At 39.0% G+C, this 19137-nt stretch overlaps 2 protein-coding genes across 2 annotated transcripts in view; both read right to left on the reverse strand.

Annotated features, from left to right (window-relative positions):
• LOC108667014 (E3 ubiquitin-protein ligase Ufd4) overlaps positions 1-6228 on the reverse strand; it is a gene marked incomplete in the record, with an annotated part of 50548 nt that extends 44320 nt beyond the window's left edge. The window contains 2 exon segments of the mRNA XM_018153991.2: positions 3540-3668; positions 6157-6228.
• A 4510-nt stretch (positions 6229-10738) lies between these two features.
• Positions 10739-18523, reverse strand: LOC108667019. Its single transcript, XM_018154001.2, has 3 exons — positions 15598-18523; positions 14608-15199; positions 10739-14349 (listed from the first exon to the last, which is right to left on the reverse strand). The coding sequence occupies exons 1-3, from the start codon at positions 18451-18453 to the stop codon at positions 12854-12856; spliced, it is 4944 nt and encodes a 1647-aa protein (XP_018009490.1). The 5' UTR covers positions 18454-18523; the 3' UTR covers positions 10739-12853.
• Between the last annotated feature and the right edge of the window lie 614 nt (positions 18524-19137).

Here is a 19137-nt window from a genome sequence, read left to right on the forward strand (position 1 = left end):
CGGTACAGACGGTGCAATACGCGGCGCAGGAAAGACGGTACAGACGGTGCAATACGTGGCGCAGGAAAGACGGTACAGACGGTGCAATACGTGGCGCAGGAAAGACGGTACAGACGGTACAATACGTGGCGCAGGAAAGACGCTACAGACGGTGCAATAGCGGCGCAGGAAAGACGGTACAGACGGTGCAACGCTCAGGACGCAACGGTACAGACGGTGCAATACGCGGCGCACAAAAGACGCAAGGATCACGTCAATCTGGAGCGTAACGGAGCAGCAAGAAGGCTCATTAGCGTTGCTGGCGACGCCCAGCGTCACGGGGGTCCCTACGCCAGTGTCTTGCGTGCGTCCGTACGTTTCTTTCAGCGTGCGTCCGTACGTTTTTTTTAGCCTACGTCCGTACGTTTCTTTTAGCCTACGTCCGTACGTTTCTTTTAGCCTACGTCCGTACGTTTCTTTTAGCCTACGTCCGTACGTTTCTTTTAGCCTACGTCCGTACGCTTCTAGAGTGCGTCCTTCTAAATAATAAAAAAATATCAAATAGTAAAATAGCAGTTTCTAAATTAGGTAATTAACCGATAACTGTCACAAATTATGTTAGGTCTTAGACAAACTCTAGAAAAATGTTAATTTAACAAATGCATAGGTGCAATAATTTCAGATACGTGGGTTTAAGTCGTTTCTGAATTACTTATTAGCCCATAACTGTCACATAAAATTTGTTTCTCCATAAACTCGAGAAATATGCTAATTCAACACTTTCGCAGGGGCTGTATAAACACAATTATTATTAAGGGGCTGTATAAACACAATTATATTATTAAGGGGCTGTATAAACACAATTGTTTAATGCATGTTGATATAGTTGTTTCTGAATTAGTCAATTAGCCAATAATGAAATTGGGTCACCATTAACTATATAATTGTACAGCTGCATAGAGGACGTCATTATTCCAAGTGTGTGGGTATAGTCGCTTCTGAATTTGATAATTAATGAATAACTGCACCAAATTAATTTGGATCTGGGTGATGTAGTCACCACACTGCACTCATCGTCTGGGTGATGCAGTCACCACACTGCACTCATCGTCTGGGTGATGATCTGGGTGATGTAGTCACCACACTGCACTCATCGTCTGGGTGATGTAGTCACCACACTGCATTCATCATCTGGGTGACGCAGTCACCACACTGCACTCATCAGTCGCATCAATGACCAATAAATTTCATGGTGCAATACAAGCAGTGGGCAGAAATTTCGAGAACGCGATCGAGAAGACGCCATCGATCAGTTACAGCCAGCGCTGAGGGTGCAAGTTACAGTTGAACTGTAATGCACGCTAACCGCGCTGAGAAGGGAAGGCTAGTTACAGTTGAACTACAATGCACACTAACAGCGATGAGAAGGCAAGTTACACTTGAACTGCACTGCATGTTGACTTTAAAAAAAAAACGTACATAGACTGATTATTGTTTCACCTCACTGAGAACCTAAAAAGTATTGCTAAAGCATGAAAAAAATAAAGAACACATTTACTTCCCGCATGATTCCAACTACTAAATTTCACCATATAAATAAATGCCGATAAATTCTGCGTCAGAAGTCCCCGAACGAAGCAGTTATTTTTATCAAGGAGAAGACTTTCCGTGGTGCACATGGGAGAAATGTTGGTGACAAGAACTAGGAAGCTTGCAGTGACCGAACTAACGTTTGTATACCACAGTTCCTTTGTTCATAATCGAGCACTGATTTTGGTTTACAGCGCTACACAGCAGCTCTCATCACTCACACCACAATCTAAACACATCGTGATGAAGAACTTGCATGCGAGATGTTTTATTATACAAACAGGGACAGGTAAACAAGGAAAACTTCAGCTGGACACGCGAGCACCATCCACCACCAAGGTCACCCGAACACTGAGCAGCTGGCGTGCCAATGACTCGACAGCCCTCTCCCCTTCCACATCCCCTGCTTGGCCCTCCCTCCCCTCCTTACGATACACATGACACGTGCTTACACCACATTAGTGTTGTGGTGCAATCTATATACTGCCATTCTGTTGACGTCACTTTAAACCACAGGTTAAATGCATGACATCAGGAATCAATGAACGATTGGAATCAATGAACGATTGAAAGATGAATCGCGCCTTAATCAAAATATACATGCATGAGCGAACGCTCTTCGCAACTCGTCTGTTCAAGTCTTGATATAAAAATATAACTCAGTACTCACTGCAGTGAGTGACAGAGTGCGCATTTTCTCGTCGACGAAAACGTGAAGTCACGAACAGACAGACGGACATGACGAGCACAATAGGGCATTTTTTCAATAAATGAGAAAATCCGCTAAAAACACAACGTTTTTATATATACGCTTAGCGAAAATGATAGTGAACCAACACGTAAAAAAAATAACAACGCGGAATTTCTTTCAGGTTCGAGCAACAACCACGTCTAGTGGTGCAATTTTCACAAAGCACATTGGAACTAAGAAACCAGGCTAAATAAGTCGTTGCGTTATGCTAGCTAGGAATAACCCCAATAAAATTGCGAGTTACTGCGATACGATTTAACTATAACACACCTCGGTTAGTTGCTAGTTATTCTAGCTACCAGATTTATAGGTACCAATAGCAATAGCAACGATTAATATATTCATAAACAAGATGATAACATTTTGTCCACTGAAGGCAACGAATCAGTATTGCTGAAGGTTAATGTATTTGTAAACAAAAACTCAAGATGCAAGCGATTGTTTGTCCTTCACAAGCTGTGTAGCCACAACACAAGTGCAGCTTCACCAGTTCTTAACAGGCACACACCAACAACATGAATCATGTACATGTCGTGCCAAAATCGCGGAATTGCCCATTCTATGGAATCGGCAGCCTGTTTGCTGAATCTGTAGAATCAACATTTCTATACCAGAGGAATCTGGGGTTAAGTCAGTTAGCCAAGTTTTTTTTTAATATTTAAATAAGCAGAAACCTTACCTTTTTTAACTCTAACTGTTGATTTATGTTCTAACTCTAACATCCGATTTCCTGAATCGGCAACAAAATGCAGTTTCTACAGATTCAGTCAACTAGCTGCCGATTCCAAAGAATCTACAATTCAGCAATTTTGGCATGACATAGACATCAAATAAGCATCAAAATTATATGGGACAATGCCAACAGTTAAACTATGTAATATCCAAAATCATGTACAAATATAAATGAGATGATACAGCAGCTCGAAATAAACTTGAATATTTGTCAGTTATTTACTATAAACCTGAATATTTGTCAGTTATTTACTATAAACCTGAATATTTGTGTTATTTACTATAAACCTGAATATTTGTCTGTTATTTACTATAAACATGAATATTTGTCTGTTATTTACTATAAACCTGAATATTTGTCTGTTATTTACTATAAACCTGAACATTTGTCTGTTATTTACTAAGAACCTGAATATTTGTCTGTTATTTACTATAAACCTGAATATTTGTCTTATTTTGTCAGCTGTAGATGAGCCCTTACCTTGACTTGAGATCCTCAGTCGCTGAGAAGGATGCGGGATGACTTATGATGCTACAAGGGTGGGACCCTGGCTGTCTCTTGTGCACCCCTGCACCAGCAGATCAGGGTTTGCAGTCCCAAGAATTTGTGAGCAAACTGAACCAAAAAGAAAAAATATAACTCAGTACTCACTGCAGTGAGTGACAGAGCGCGCATTTTCTCATCAACAAAAACGCAAAGTCGTGGACAGACAGACAGACGGACAGACATGATGAGCACAACAGCACCTTTTTTCCATAAATGAAAAAATGTGCTAAAAAGATGCTAAGCATGTAAAATAATACAAAAAGGATGCTGAGCATAGCCCAAGACAGAAATAAAAAAACATTGACCCAATGATTGCTATGTCATTTATATACTAGTGCACTTTGTTATTAGGAAGCAATAATATATTTAACACTCACTAACAGGAAAAATTATCATTAAACTCAGCTCAAGTGAAATTAAGAATGATGTAAATTTCATTATGCCTGATGGAATTAATTACTTCACTCAGTGTTACTTTTATTCACAAGAGTCAACCACTTCATTAACATTTAATTACCTAATATCATGTATTTCAACTTTTGAGTATTGGCAGAGATCAACATGAAGCATCAACAAATATCTCATCTCCTAAAGCAGAAGTAAACAAAGGGCAGACTTTGGCTTAGGTCTGGACAGCAAAGAAATTCCATAATGGCTCAAAGCAACAGCTCAATAGATACCATAGTAAAAAGTTACACTTCATCATCATGAATATATAGATACCATGCATATTTCCTGCTTGTCTGTCAAGTTTATATTACACATTTGGTATTATATATATCCTAATCATCACAATAGCCATTTTTCAATTACCCAAGCATTTCAAAACCTCCAATCCAATGCCTGTGAACAGTGCAGCAGAGGCTTAGAGCCACTATTATATATAATAGAATCCTTGACAATCATGCCATAACTTTTTGGTCATATTTAGATTTGTTTACTTTTTTTGCTTGTGGCATGTGCATCAAATTAATTAATTATCTCCAGTGTTTCTCTTTGTATAATATTTATTAAACAGAGTGAGTTTATGGAAACTAATTCTAGCAAGTTATGTTAGGACAGCTAGTTTTCAAGAATGTATGGTATTTATTTTATATTTACAATTGGAACTCCTTACAATTGGAATTCCTATTTGGAATATTGGGCAGAAGTTTCCTAAAATTGCTGGTGAAAGTGATAGTTTCACAGTTAATTTTTGAAAATGGCATGCAAAAATAGGCTGAGGTTATATTTTTTACTGAAATTTTAGAAATAGGGGAAAGGCCATAGGAACATGGGAAATTGGCCAGATTAATGGGCATTTTTGTCAAATTCGTGGGCAGCATCTTCCAAATTTTCCACATATGCACAATGGCAATGCAGTTGTTATTTCATATTTCATTGATATTTATATGATGATTAAGATATATCAATGGTGATATTTTTATTTTTAATTGGAATGAATTTCAATGTTATTATTAATTTTGAAAATAAAAATATTTATACATATCTAGAAATGATCCAGATGCACATGCACATGGGTTCATTCACAGCATCAGTGCATCACAGGTTTCTTCTAAATTATTATCTTTTTAATAACTTAATAGAAGTGACAATGATGTAAGGTTACTAAGGTAAGCATGTCAATGACCCATAAATTGTTAGTCAGCACTCAGCAGCTTCTGCACTCTACTCAGCACTCATTGGCCTGTGGCCATTGCATAGAGGGGCAGAGCAGAGTTTTGTAGACTCTACATCAAGTTCAATAACAATATAGAGTCATATCCTCATAGTCATAACTCATAGGCTATAAGTAGTCCAGCAATGTATTGTTCATACCAGCATTATCATACACAAGATTTCATTTTAAATCTGGAGTAAACAAGGAAATTGAACTGTGAACCTGAACCAATTCTCACTGCTTGTCCAATAAAAACCATATATTAATACTGATCTGAATTCAAGAATCAGAATTAAGATTTGTAAATTGTATGGTAGGCTATGACTCATTACTATGAGCTATGACTCCTAATTTGCCATATAGCCTTATAGGTATACTATAAGTATTAACAAAAAAGCATTTTTGATACCTAGTGCAAAATGTTGTGACTTGTGGGTCAGTTTTGAACTTTTGATAACAACATAGATAGTTGAAAGAAATACTTTACAAAAAGGGAAAGCAACAAAAAACTGTCAGTTAACTTCATTCCAGAAATAGAAATTCACAGTGGGGAACTAGGCTTGTATATTTGTCAAAGCTCAAAGGAAACGTGAAACAATCTTTAAACCCTTAAGGTAAATTTCATTGATACTTACTAAAATGAAGATCAGTTTACCGTTACTTGGCGTTAGCTCCCATCATACCATGTAGGCTAGCTATATAAGTAGTAGAACTGTTGACAACTTGACACTATATATTATAGGTCAATTTCTTCCAGAAGTTCGATTCACAGTTCACTCTTTCGAACAGTTCGAGTTGATTCAACGAAAATAGAAACAGGAAAAACAGACCAATTTTTTACTCCTACAGTTTTTAAAATATGCCATAAAATGATATAGCTTAGTAATTGTATCTTACCTGTCTTTTGTATAATAATTGAGTTGATGAATGAATCCCAGGCACAAATTTAGAAACCCTTTCTTCTCCTAAACGAAGAGGAACTGACTTCAATACTTGATGCCACATGCGATTCGTACCAAATAGCAAAATTAGTACAACAACAAGAACAAAAATAAGACAATACTCTATTCATTTGAAGGCAACATTGAATGTTATGATGTAACTAATTAAATGCTGTCATCCTCTGCATGTGCATTTCGTGCTAGTCCAATGATAAATTAGGAATTCAGAAGTTTATATTAATCTTAACCTAATATTGATATTTCACGATTATATTACTCGTTATAACAAAGCGACCGTTCATACGATTTTTTTCAAGTTGAGGATTACATTTACCACGAACTGAAAAGAAAATCTTGACGTGGCCAGCAACGCTATGAATAACTACTAACCTGTTCCCTATAAACTGCGGTTCTCCAGTGGGTATTCTCCATTAATATATGCAAATATTAATCACCCACGCATGTTAATGAGAACGAACAGAGGGAATGCAATTTAAAGTCAGTTCTGGACTAAAGATAATAAATATTAAGACTATTTGGGGGAAATGGAACGCAAGTCAAGCAACAACCCCTTTATTTTAGGTGACATAATCAAAATAATAGGGGTTTCAGCGTTTATTAAGCCGTAGGCCTGTTGCCGATTCTTAACATCGCAGAACATTCGCAGCATTTTGCGGTCTCGAACTCGCAACTCACTGCTACAATTCTGCTGTGCTTAACCGCCCGGCCTCCTTGCCGATTCTGACCAGAAACTGGCGCACAGAGCTGGGATCGATCCCGCGCATCTCTGCGCCAATCTTGGTACTCTGAACTTTAACCACTGGGCCACCCTGCCCTTGAGAAAGTATATTATGGCTTGGAAATTTCTCTATTTAGACCTCAAGATACCTCACAAGGTGACAAATACCACATGTATTCGCTTTGAAACTCCAAACCCATGCCATGCTGGAAGCACAACTTTTTGACCGAACACTTTTCACCCGATACACCGAGCAAATTAACTGAGCATCCCGACTCAAACCCACGGCTGACTCCACTCATCTCGGTGCCGCCATCACTGCGCTGAGTGGTGCTAACAACTGCACTACTGTGACTACCATGTACAAATTGTACATCCATGTCTTCCAAGCAAACCTGGCATGGGCAAGCTTGCAACCTAAGACTTCTCCAGAACCGGATAGTGACCATCAGGCAGCGTTCCGATATTAATTGCAGAAGAGAACACTAAAAATCTTTAAAGCGTTACGCTTGAGATGTTCATCCTGAAGTTATTGAGACGCGCATTCCGCTCGCTAACGCAGTGCCAATGAACTTGCATATCGAGATATCAAATTTCTACACTAATGGCAATACAACTTCAAATTGATATATCGACTAGTAAATAAAATAAGCTTGTACAAAAATTAAGAGACATCTCTCATGAAATAAGGACATTTGCCATTAGTCTTTCTTATCTCTGCGCCATGAACAGCAACATTCTCTCACGTTTCAGCAGACAATTCTTTGTCAGCTGAAGTAATCAGTGCACCGAAAATATCTCATCCACAAGGTGGTACCATAACTTAGCAAGTCTCTGATTAAGTAAGAATGATGAAACAGAAGTATTTGCTCCTGACCTCGCTATTTGTCTTACTGAGCTTCCCGAGGCTCGAGCTCCTCTCATCTCGATGCCACTACCACTAATTAATGTGCCAAAGCTTGAGCACACGTCTAGCTCCTCTCATCTCTATACTACTACCCCTAATTAATGTGCTAACAGATAAATGTGAAACGTCAAATTTCCTATCATAATAATAATAAGTAAATCAGGTTAATAAGATTACAACATTATCTATGAGTATATTACAGTATTGACTAACACAGGATCTACGACATTATTCCGAAAAATACGGAAGGTTTCAATCGTCGCTCATTGACCAAATCAAACATCAATCCGTCCTGATAACTAGCAGAAGATTTCCAATAATCAGCGTGCAGAAGATGACGAGAAGAAGGGCAATGTTTGCAAGTGGCGTAGCAAATTAACGTAGCATCTATAGTTAAACGGCAACAGAAACAACATCGGCGGTACAGAGGGTCGCTTACTCTTCATCCGTTTGCTCGGAAGAATAAGTAGTGAAAAGTAAATAATCCTGCCTACATTAACATAACATCTTAACTCTTCTTACAGGTCTGCTGTCTTAAAAGCTCGGAAATCACGCACTAGGCACTCTGGAACAATGTCCATAGGAATGTAAAATGCCAACAGAATTCTGACGAGCGGCAATGGTAAGTGCTGGAAGAGCTATACGGGCAACCCATATCGTATAACAGAAACATCATTCGCAGGAAACGTATCATACATAGAGATGAATTAGAATAGAATCCGACCGAAAAGCAAAGCGCGTTTGTCACAAATTGGCGTTAAATTCACAATAAATTACAGGTGAAAGTTGCAACAACGATGCAGTCACAAACCCAGGTTCTGATTTAAATTTCAACAAATCGGTATACTACGCAGGCGATCAGCCCAGCGAAGTTACAGCTTGGTATTTATTCTTAAACCAAAATAATGGCCTATTGTAGTGATAGCCTGACGATTAACTACCACGCTAGATTGCTCATTTGCATCCGGCAAACATGGATGTAATAAAATATTATCTCAAAAGGTCCGAGATTTATCGTCAGATGCAGCATAACAACATGGTGTGATCTGGTGTGTTATACTTTGTTTAAGCAATGAGACGAGAGCCTATATACAAAACAGGAGACATGAGACATCAGTGAGGGATAGCAGGCTAACGGAATGTAATGAGACAAGAGACTAGTATATACAAAACAGGAGACGTGAGACATCAGTGAGGGATAGCAGGCTAGCTGAATGTAATGAGACAAGATACTTTACTTCACAGGATATGCGAGACATTGGTGTGGGAGGGCCGTTGCTCACGCTGACAGTCGGTTGGGTCACGCACAAGTAATTTCTACGACACTGACAACTCCTAGGATAGGTACTATCAATAATATCAACATTTATACAAAGCTTTAGAATAATTGATATAAGCTGCAGGTGTGAAACTTCTGCTCGAGTGAGCGATAAATCATTTGGTAGGCTAATATTCCACTCGTAGCTTATGCTTAAATCTTATCACTAGAGTAAAGCAAAAGAGGAAGGCTGCCTGGAAACTTATGATGAAAAACAAGTTATCACTAGCTACGTCAAACTGAGTATACGTGAGTTATATATACTTCACGTATACAACTAAGTATACGTGACGTGCCTTAAAGATCTCGCACGAGAATGCCTTTAAGCTCTCTTTGAAAAAAGACATCTTTTAAGATAGGAGTTTCGCCTTGCACAGGAATGCGTCTAAATCTTAAGTCTCCAACACAAACCTTGGAAAATTATCCCGATAGTTCAAATCTGTTTACTAATCCGATAAGATCCCGGCTGATGTTTATTGATGTGATGAAGCATCATGTGACCAAAACGGAGAGTGAATAAAAAAAATAAAGGGTCATATTGTCGGAATAGTGAAAATTTCTTAACCACAACTTGAGCTGAGAGCGGACCAATACGCCCTGTTGTCTGGCCTATCTGGGTCAGGGTGACCCACACTGGGACAAGAAGTGCATACAAATTCGCAAATAATCTCGCTCGTTTCTCTGGATGTTCATCGAAAGCCACCCGATTGAAATCAAAATAATAACAATAATAATAAACTTATGGTGCCATACAACATATATACCTTTGAAGCGTACATCTGCAGGATCTTTTTAAGAGTTAAACCGAATTATGGAGTATTGACAAGAGTTCTTATATTTAAGCCATATAAGCCTAGTGAATGTAGGAATAAGTCAGCAGTAATAACATAACATAAGAAGCAGACCCTTAATAAAAATTCTCGGTTTCTCTTCGGCGATGCTGGAACGAAAATGAAGTCATTCGTTCACGCAAAAAAGTTCACAAGATATTTTCAAAGCTCCACGCAGTAGTATTATTAAACTTATGTACATATATTTACAGCTTAGACAAGCCTATGTCGGAACATACCGAACATGATTGTGAAGTTGAATAGTGCACTGGAAATTACGTTCCAACCAATTACTTACTTTAATAACTTGAAATTATTCATCAATACGTTCACAGTTGTACAAAATGTATCCCTTGTCAGATGTGGCATTAATTTCAGGAGAATTATCTAATGCTGTCATTTGAAAACCTTTTCCATTTTTCCTAATAACTTGAGGAAAACGCACCATTTTGAAATATTGATCAAGTTTATTACTACTGGATACTCTCGAAATTTTGGCCAATCGCTTTTACTATCAAGCAAAATTAAGAAAAAAACTGGTTTCATTATCCTTTTAAAGTGTAAGCAAATATAAATGAAATATAAATGACAGAACTTATGATGATATAAATGACAGAACTCATGATGATATAAATGATACGGAGCTCATAAAGACGATATACATGAATCGTAATGATATAAATGATAACAATAGTATACATCAAATGACCAACACAAGAATCGTTCACGTACAAAGCAAACGAATTTCACAAGCCGCTTGATCTTTTGGTTCAGAAAATTGGAAAACCAAAAACATTATTTATTAACAAACATATTTTACTAGAACAAAACTATAATCCAGACATGAATGATCACATCATCTCCGTAAACCAAATAGAGAGAAATCAAACCGTTTATCATAACCTGGCATCCTCAAGACAGCTGACTAAACTGCTAACAACAAATGTGTAGATGTTAACAGATTTTCAACATTTAAATTAATATAATCCTATCATATACCTATGCCGACAACAGATCAGTTAATCACAAATATGGGCGAATAAATTTGTCCCGACGTTTTCTTAGTTGACGAATTGAATACATATATCGCCTAAAAAAACATTACAATATTAGGGTCGGAAATATTCTTGTTATTATATTGGTAACTTCACAGTGCAGTAATACTTCATCTCAAGCCAGAATGATCGTAATGTTACAGCTCCACTTAGTTATTATAATTATTAGCATCCTCAATTATTAGAAAAAAAACTTTTAAGCCATTTTGTTCAGCGTTAACAACGGTTGACAATCGAGTCAATAATGAATATCATGAATAATAACCGCAATAACAAACAAGAAAAAACCGTACATGATGACGAAAGAAGAGACTTGCATTTTCCAATAGCGGGAAATAATAACCAGTGATAGTTTACATATACATAAGATATAAATGGGCAGCTGTCAGTGCCTGCAGTTGTCGGTACGCAGTTGTCAGCAGCTGACAGTGATGGGTAGGTACCAGCAAGATATTTCTCATCGTGGATGTACAAGAGTTTATTCAAGATTAAGATAATGCATGAGGCTTACAGAAGTCTCACCTTAGCTGCCCTGGTCACGCTATAGGTACACATTCACGAAAAAAAAACATAATAGTTATACAAAATAATATGGGAAAAGCCTATACAGTTTAAACTTCACAAAAAATAAATGGTTCGCAAATTGTCAACTTGAAGATGAAATTTCCATCACAAGTATTTATTTTTAATGTAATTAGACTGTGGTTGGAAGCAGGCACGTAGTGAGGCTGGGTTGCATCTCACTCTTAATATTCCTGAACACTTTGAATAAGAAAAGGTTCGATCATAAATATCGTTCAGAATATAAATTGTTACATTTCCTCTAAGCATATAATAATATAATTAGATTGAATATCATTGAAGAAAAAGTAAAGAACTTAGATGTAACATAGGTCGGTAACAAAAAACATTCGAAAAAGCACACAAAAAATCGAGCACTGATAGAAACGTTTTTACAATCGTACCTAAACTATACTACTATATCAACACTGAGCTAAACAAAAAATTTGAAGAAGATAATACATAAAACTTGATGACCTTTTGAAATATAAAAATCTTTCCATAAACTTGTATGACATAATTCCTATGTGCCGTAGTTTTAACTGTAAACTTGGCCAAGACTAACATCATAGTCTGGGGTGAAATCCACGTATACAAGAAACCTTGTCACCTCGTACCCAGAAGAATAAACAACTTACAAGACATGAAATTTGTGTTATGAAACCAACTCTGGCAGCTAAACACAAGCGTAAATTGACGCAAGAAGTGAAGGCCATCTGAAGGAAAGCTAAACTTAAAGAAATCAGTATGGAATTTGTAGAAAATAAACAATTATAAATCAACATTATTGTTTGCGAGTATGAACAATTTCGGAGCTCCTGGCTCTACACAATCACCATTTTTTTATCGATAAAATGAGCATTAGCATTTTAGTTCAATACTAAAATACAATCATTTGATATGAATACAATACTTGACTCGGCAAATAAATTAATCATGGATGGAAAGTGATGAGATTAACACAAGAACCCAAGCGGTTAATTCAAGACAATCATTCAAACCGTGTACAGTGCACATCAGAAGGTAATATCACACGCACCACACGTTGAAAATCTGAAGACACAGACGTAATTTCGTCAAACTTGATGTTAAATCGATCTATTATCGAATGAAATGCCAATTAAGTGAGGGCATGGTAGAACGGATGAGTCGGAATTCCATCCTCTTCACTTGCTTTTGTATATCAGGATTGACAACAAGTTCCACCATTAATGACTGGTTTCGATAGGATTCAAATGACTGATTAAATGAAAAGTTTATGGAATTGGCGTTTGGTGAGACGACGCCGACAAGTAGGACATTGCTTGGTGCGGCGAACGGCCGCGTCCAGACACACCTCACAGAAGAGGTGACCACAAACGGTCGACACGAGGTGCCCACGACGTTCCTTAATGTCCATCAAAGTATCGCAGCATATTGGACATGATATCTCAAAGTCATTCCCTGAAGACGACGAAGCTTTGGACTTTGCAGGAGCAGGAGGAGCGGCAGATGTTGGCTTGTCACTGCGGGAGCTTCGCTCAGTATCGTCAGGGGAAGAAGGTTCTGTACTGGCTTCCTCAGACTCAGGTTCATCATCTTCTTCTTCCGCTGGCGTTGAAATGTTGACAACATTCATGTCATCATCCTCTCCTAGAACCATGACATCGTTAGCACCTCGAGCAGATGCTAACGAAGTTCGGCTAGAATTATTTGTGCTGGTGCCGGCAGCCGTTGGTGGGCCAGAGACATCACGACGTAGATCATTTTGTGCCGAGTTATTATTAGAAGGACCTGCAACACCAGCAGCCGTCGGGTTTGCAATGGAAGATGAGCCTTGCATATTCATGGACATAAGACTAGATGAAACATAAGGCCGCGTGCTACCGCTAAAGGGAAACACACTTGCACTTGCGCACTGAGTGGTGACCGATGGAGGCAAGGGAATTGATGCTCCAGCCGCAGCGCCCATGGGATTAGAGAAAGCGCTGGAAGGGACAGGGTCGTTTTCTCTGAACATTCGAACCCAAGGCACGGGATGCAAAGGATTAGAAGGGATGGACGCAGAGCGCATCACGCGGGTGCAGGCCTGTGAAGGAGGCATGCTAGGAAACGTTTGATTCCTGCCTGTCAAGGAAGGCTCAATCCTCCCAGAAGGAAGCTCAGGTTGCGAGCCGTTCATTATTGGTCGTTTACTAAGGAAAGGATTGACGAGAGGGCCGATAAAAGAAGCGCTGGTTGAAGGGAAGATTGGACCTGAGGGAGCACGTTGGAGACCATTGCATGAGCGGGACGCAGAGCTAGAGAAACGAGAGAGAAAATCATCTTGCGAACCGCTGGTACTTGCACCGGTCAAAGGCTCCCGACCAGAACAAGTAGGCCGGTTTATGGGAAGGAACGTGGAGGGCCCAATACCAAAGGGATTAGATGATGACTGTGAGGGTCCAAACCTATTAGGTTGCAGGAAAGGCCTGTGGCCCATGTCGACCTTATTGGGCTGAGCAGCGTGGTTGATCAGTGAGCGTGTCTGTACAGCACCTTGTGAAATGTCACCATGAGGACCCTGGGAAGAGCTTGTAGTTGTGTTGTTGCTGATATGCATGTCAGAGTTGTCGATTGCAGCCCCACTCACAAGAGCACCAGGGCCGCTCTTTAGGTTAAGAGGTCTGGTGACTGAGTCATGCAAGCTGTCATTGTCAGGGCAGCAGCCAGGAGGAGGAGCAGTGCGGTAGGGAGAGGGTGGAGAGGCGGAGCGACCATCTGAAAAAATAAACATTAATTGAAATAAGTATTCCTATTCCGAATATTCTCATCTGAAACAAATATTCATATAACTTAATTAATTGCTTTGGGTATATATGCAACCAAGACAATACTATACTAAATACCAGAAAGTCACCAATAAAAAACCTTGTATAGAATTCTAGGCTGAAAAGCAGTAACGAGTTCAGTAATCTAACAAGTGAATGACAGACAAGTTTATACTCTTGTATAAAGGAGCAAGAGCATATCACTCACAATTAGGAAGACACACAGAGTCTGGTACAGGGAGAGAGCCACTGCTAGAAGCCTGATGATGCAATCGAACAGTCTGCATATCTTCATCAGGAATATTCAACATCTCCCAAATTTTCTCTATTGCCACAGGACTTTTATCATCAAGTCTATGGGGGTCTCGAGTTGAATTAGATGAAAAGCTGCTAGCAGAAGGCCCAGCATACAAATGACTGGGTATTAAAGGATCAACTTTGTTTGGAGCATTAGAAGAGCCAGATCCACTGCACAAATGCCCCTCATCAGAATTCCCTGATAATTTATTCAACGGTCCTGAGGCTGCTAATAAATCAGGCCCACTTGTGGCCTTGATGTTGGTAGAATCAGGCGAGTCTTGCTTCTCATCAAGTTTGGGAACCACAAATCTTTCAGGTTGTTCAAGAAGAGTGCCAAAGAGCAGGTTGGGGTCATTGAAATCAATGGGTTGGGGCTGGATGGCAGCCTCAGGGGCTACAAGATCGATGGTCTGTGCAGCTGCAGCTGCTGTGGTGCTGTTGTTCTCTGTCAGGCGCAATGAAGAACGACGCTTCTTGCGGCGGCTTTCTGTCTTTAGGTACTGAAAAATAGGATATGAAATGAACAAAAATTAAACTAGAAATGATCATGAATGGCTAACAAATAGTTTGTTTCATGTCTTCAGGTACCAAAAAATGAGACTACACAAAAAAATGAAACTGAAAAATATCAGGAAATAGTTTCCAAGCTATTATCAAAATTTCTGAACAGGCAGGCAATCTAGGAATATTTTCAGCAAAGAATATGCTGCTGTCATGCAACAATACTCAACACTGGATGTTACACTAAATGTTTTAACTATACTTGCATATATATCTTAAGAAATGTAAATTGAATAATACTGTCTTAGTGTTCTACTCACAAATTCTCTTCCCTGCAAATCAATATACAAGAGCAGCACAATAAGATGCTGGATTTATTAGAAGAAACTGCACTCACCACAACAGGTTTGTCATGCTGCAATACTTCAACATCACCGTCATCATTACTGTCAATCTCATTGGTTAGATCAACAACATCTGCAGTGTCATCACACTTCCTCTTCTTCTGCCACATCTTAGGACGTCTCTTGAAACCCAGGGTGTGCTTCACCCGACGACGAAATGAGCTTTTATCTTCCACAATGATGTCATCATCACTACCGGTCTTGGAGGAATTCAATGCCTCATCCATCAAGTCATTCATGGTGTCAACTGCAGCACATGAAGAAGGGGGATACAGACTAGGAAGATCATCACAAGAATCATCAGTATTTTTGAGAGCCAAGTCAACATCAAAAGGCCCTCCATTGAGTGCCACAAGATTCTTCATCCTCTCAGAGAGAATGGCCTTTTTATCCATCCAACGTCTACGGTCAGCTTCCCTCTTGTAGTGCTCAATGCTGTCATCGCTGTCAGTGTCGGTGAACTGCTCACGTAACTTACGCTCATAGTCAGCAATGCGTCTTTTGCAACGCAAGTAATTCTGATAATACCGAGCTGAAGTCTCTTCTGCTGTATCTCTTGATGAGCCTGCCAAACTGAAGGTGGGTTTCCTGGTAAAAATTAAAGTCTTGCCATCTGACTTTGATGGCAAGGTCACTGAGTACTCATCACATGGCTTACATAATCTTTTCTTGCGCAAAGGAAATGCTGGAGGATCAGTCTTGGATATCTTTTCTGGCTTCATGACAGGAGATGTATTATCAACTTGATCATCAGATACCTTGGAAGTTTGACTTTCCTTTTGATCAGATTGTGATGGAGATTGCATGCAATCTACATCTGGAAGTTCCTCTAGGTTTTCAATCATTGGAGCTTCACTGGCAAGCTCAGTTCTTTTCATTTTTTTCAAGCAGTTACCAGCATCAATATCAGGTAGTTCATCCGCTGTAGAATCATTATCAGAGTCATTATTAGTAATTCTTTCCTCATTCTTTGGCTTTTTTAACAAATTAGTGTAGCCCTTTTTTGAACTAAGATCCTCGTCACTGATATTTTTTGAGCTATTTGTGCCATTACACGATGCATTGCTTTGTTCAATATTCTTCAACTTGCAAACAAGATCACTAATTTCACTCCCACCTGCATCAAGTGAATTAAAATTTTCAGATGAATGCAAGTTATTGGCTTTTATCAAGGAAAGCAAGGTATCTGTTCTACCTTGACTGCAAGACCCCATTGCTTCTTCCTGACATTCAAATATCTCTGTTTGAACATTTTTTGGTGGCAATTGAATTGAATTAGTCTTGGTCTTCCCTTCATGACCACTTGACTCAATATTAGCACCAGTGCCATCTATATCATCATCTGTATTTTCCTCCCTATTGCTGTTAAATTTGCAGGAATTCTGATCTTTCTCAATGACTTGCATTACGGAAGTAGCAGTTTCCTTAAGCACAGCATCAGCAGGATGTTCAACATCAGCTGCACTTGGCATTGTTGCGAGTATATTATCTGCCACACATTCCTGGGCCGCTGGAAGAACTTTAGGCACATTGTCACTATTATCTAGCTCATCATTAGATGAGGATAAAATTGCTGGCAAAGAAAATGACACAGGAGACATAACTGGGGCACTGAGCGATGTATCCTGGGTAGCTATGCTTTCAGCGAGATCCTCAAAGTTCTGCAAGCTTTGTGAAGGACACAGAGGGCTCTCAAGCAATGAATTTTCCTGAGACTTGGATATTCTCTTACTCAGTAGTCGCTGACTCACTCGGCTTGGTTTCCGAGAAATTTTGGAACGAACCATGGCTTTTGGATTTGAACATCGAACAGGAACTCGAGTTGCATCATTAGAAGATTTCTCAGATCCATTGTTTTGATCCTTGGTGCAGTCAGAAGAATCTAAAGCCATAAGTTTGTTGCATTCACTGAGGCATTTAGTATCTTGTATGATTGATTGAGCAAAGGATGTTGATCTGGTATCAGTTAAAGATGAGGTAATCTTCTCAGTTGCCTCATTTTCAATTGAAGCATTCACAGCCTTCAATAGACTTGTGGTTAAATTGGGAGAAGACTCAAATCCATTTGAGTTATTTAGCTTTGTTATTTTGTTTGACTTGAAAGCTGAACTAAAATCAACAGCTTCATCACTTGAGGACTGCTCACAAATTCTCAGAGAACTCACCTCAACCAGATGAGAACTATTTGTAGCTCCTGGCTCTGAATTGGGCATATTATTGAGACCGCCATGACACTGTCCCACAGGGGTAGACATACAGGAGCTTACAGGAATGTCATCCTCCTCAACTGGCAGGTTGGCATCAAAGGAATTGTATAAATGTCTATTGCAATCTAAAAACTGGCCAGGTCCATTGTCCACACTTGCCATACCATCAGAGTTCATCACAGGAGGATGGTAGCTGTTGCTTGAGCTCATGCACTCATGGCTGGTAACAGAATTATCTTCTCCTTCCGACATACTGTTGCCATGAAAGTCTTCCATGTAATGCTGATCAGGGTCATCGGTAAGTATGCTGCTGGCATCAGCATCATCTGATGCCATTGGCAAATTTTGGTCATCCTCACAGCATTCCTGTTCACCATCAGCAGGACATCCATCCTCTGACTTATCTTTGGAGAATTCCTCTATAGTGTCAACTTTGTTTGTGTCCAGCAGTGGCATGGGAGGACTAAGAGCCTCATCCTGGACAGATTTGATTGCAGGATCAGCAAGGGATTCATTGTGGCCATCATCTTGAAGGGATTTAGGCTCAAGGCCTGGGGACTTAAGGCTGTGATAATCTTCACAATCTCCATCTTTCCACGGGGGAGACACAGAGTTGTTGGTGTGCAAAGGGCTTTCTGACATTGTTGAATAAAATAAATGGAGTTTGTCATAAAATAACTGCCATTAATGCTCTTGAATCCACTACAAAAATAACTGTCAGAAAGATGAAATTAGATGTTAAATTTCTGTCATAAAAATAATAGTATACATATTATAAAATATAACCCAGTACTCACTGCAGTGAGTGACAGAGAGCACATTTTCTTGTTGACAAAAACATGAAGTCACAGACGGACAGACAGACGGACGGACATGGCGAGACAATAGTGCATTTTTTTCATAAATGAGAATATGTGCTAAAAAGACCAATAAATAACAAAAGAGCTAACATACAAACCAAGACAGTTAGATTACAACTCCTACTATGTGAAGGACTTAGTCTGCAACTTGACTAATGTGCAAATGTGAAATGAAAATAAAAAATCACATACAGACACAAATAATCCACATACCGTATATATTTGAAAACCCAAAATCAAATACTTTGAAGCCAAGCATTGAACCTGCTTCAAAATTACATTGATTGCATCTATTAAACAGGCAATCAAATTTTTACTTGCCTTTCACTTCTTTTGCTTCACACATAAAAATAATTTAATTGAGATATACAATATAAACATACAATGTTATTTTTTCATGTGAATGACTTGCAATGTTACTGTATCAGTATTGTATCATTCCCTAAATGCATCTTTAGAAATGCTT

The sequence above is a fragment of the Hyalella azteca genome, unplaced genomic scaffold (assembly GCF_000764305.2).
Source record: "Hyalella azteca isolate HAZT.00-mixed unplaced genomic scaffold, Hazt_2.0.2 contig7095, whole genome shotgun sequence".
Classification (NCBI taxonomy): Eukaryota; Metazoa; Arthropoda; class Malacostraca; order Amphipoda; family Hyalellidae; genus Hyalella; species Hyalella azteca.

Excerpts from the sequence above, each read along its gene's own strand:
- LOC108667019 (XM_018154001.2), bottom strand. The coding sequence starts at position 18,453 with ATGTCAGAAAGCCCTTTGCACACCAACAACTCTGTGTCTCCCCCGTGG. Across the intron at positions 15,200-15,597 it reads AGCATGACAAACCTGTTGTG|TACCTAAAGACAGAAAGCCG; the intron begins GTGAGTGCAGTT and ends CCTATTTTTCAG. Across the intron at positions 14,350-14,607 it reads CTCTGTGTGTCTTCCTAATT|ATGGTCGCTCCGCCTCTCCA; the intron begins GTGAGTGATATG and ends TTATTTTTTCAG.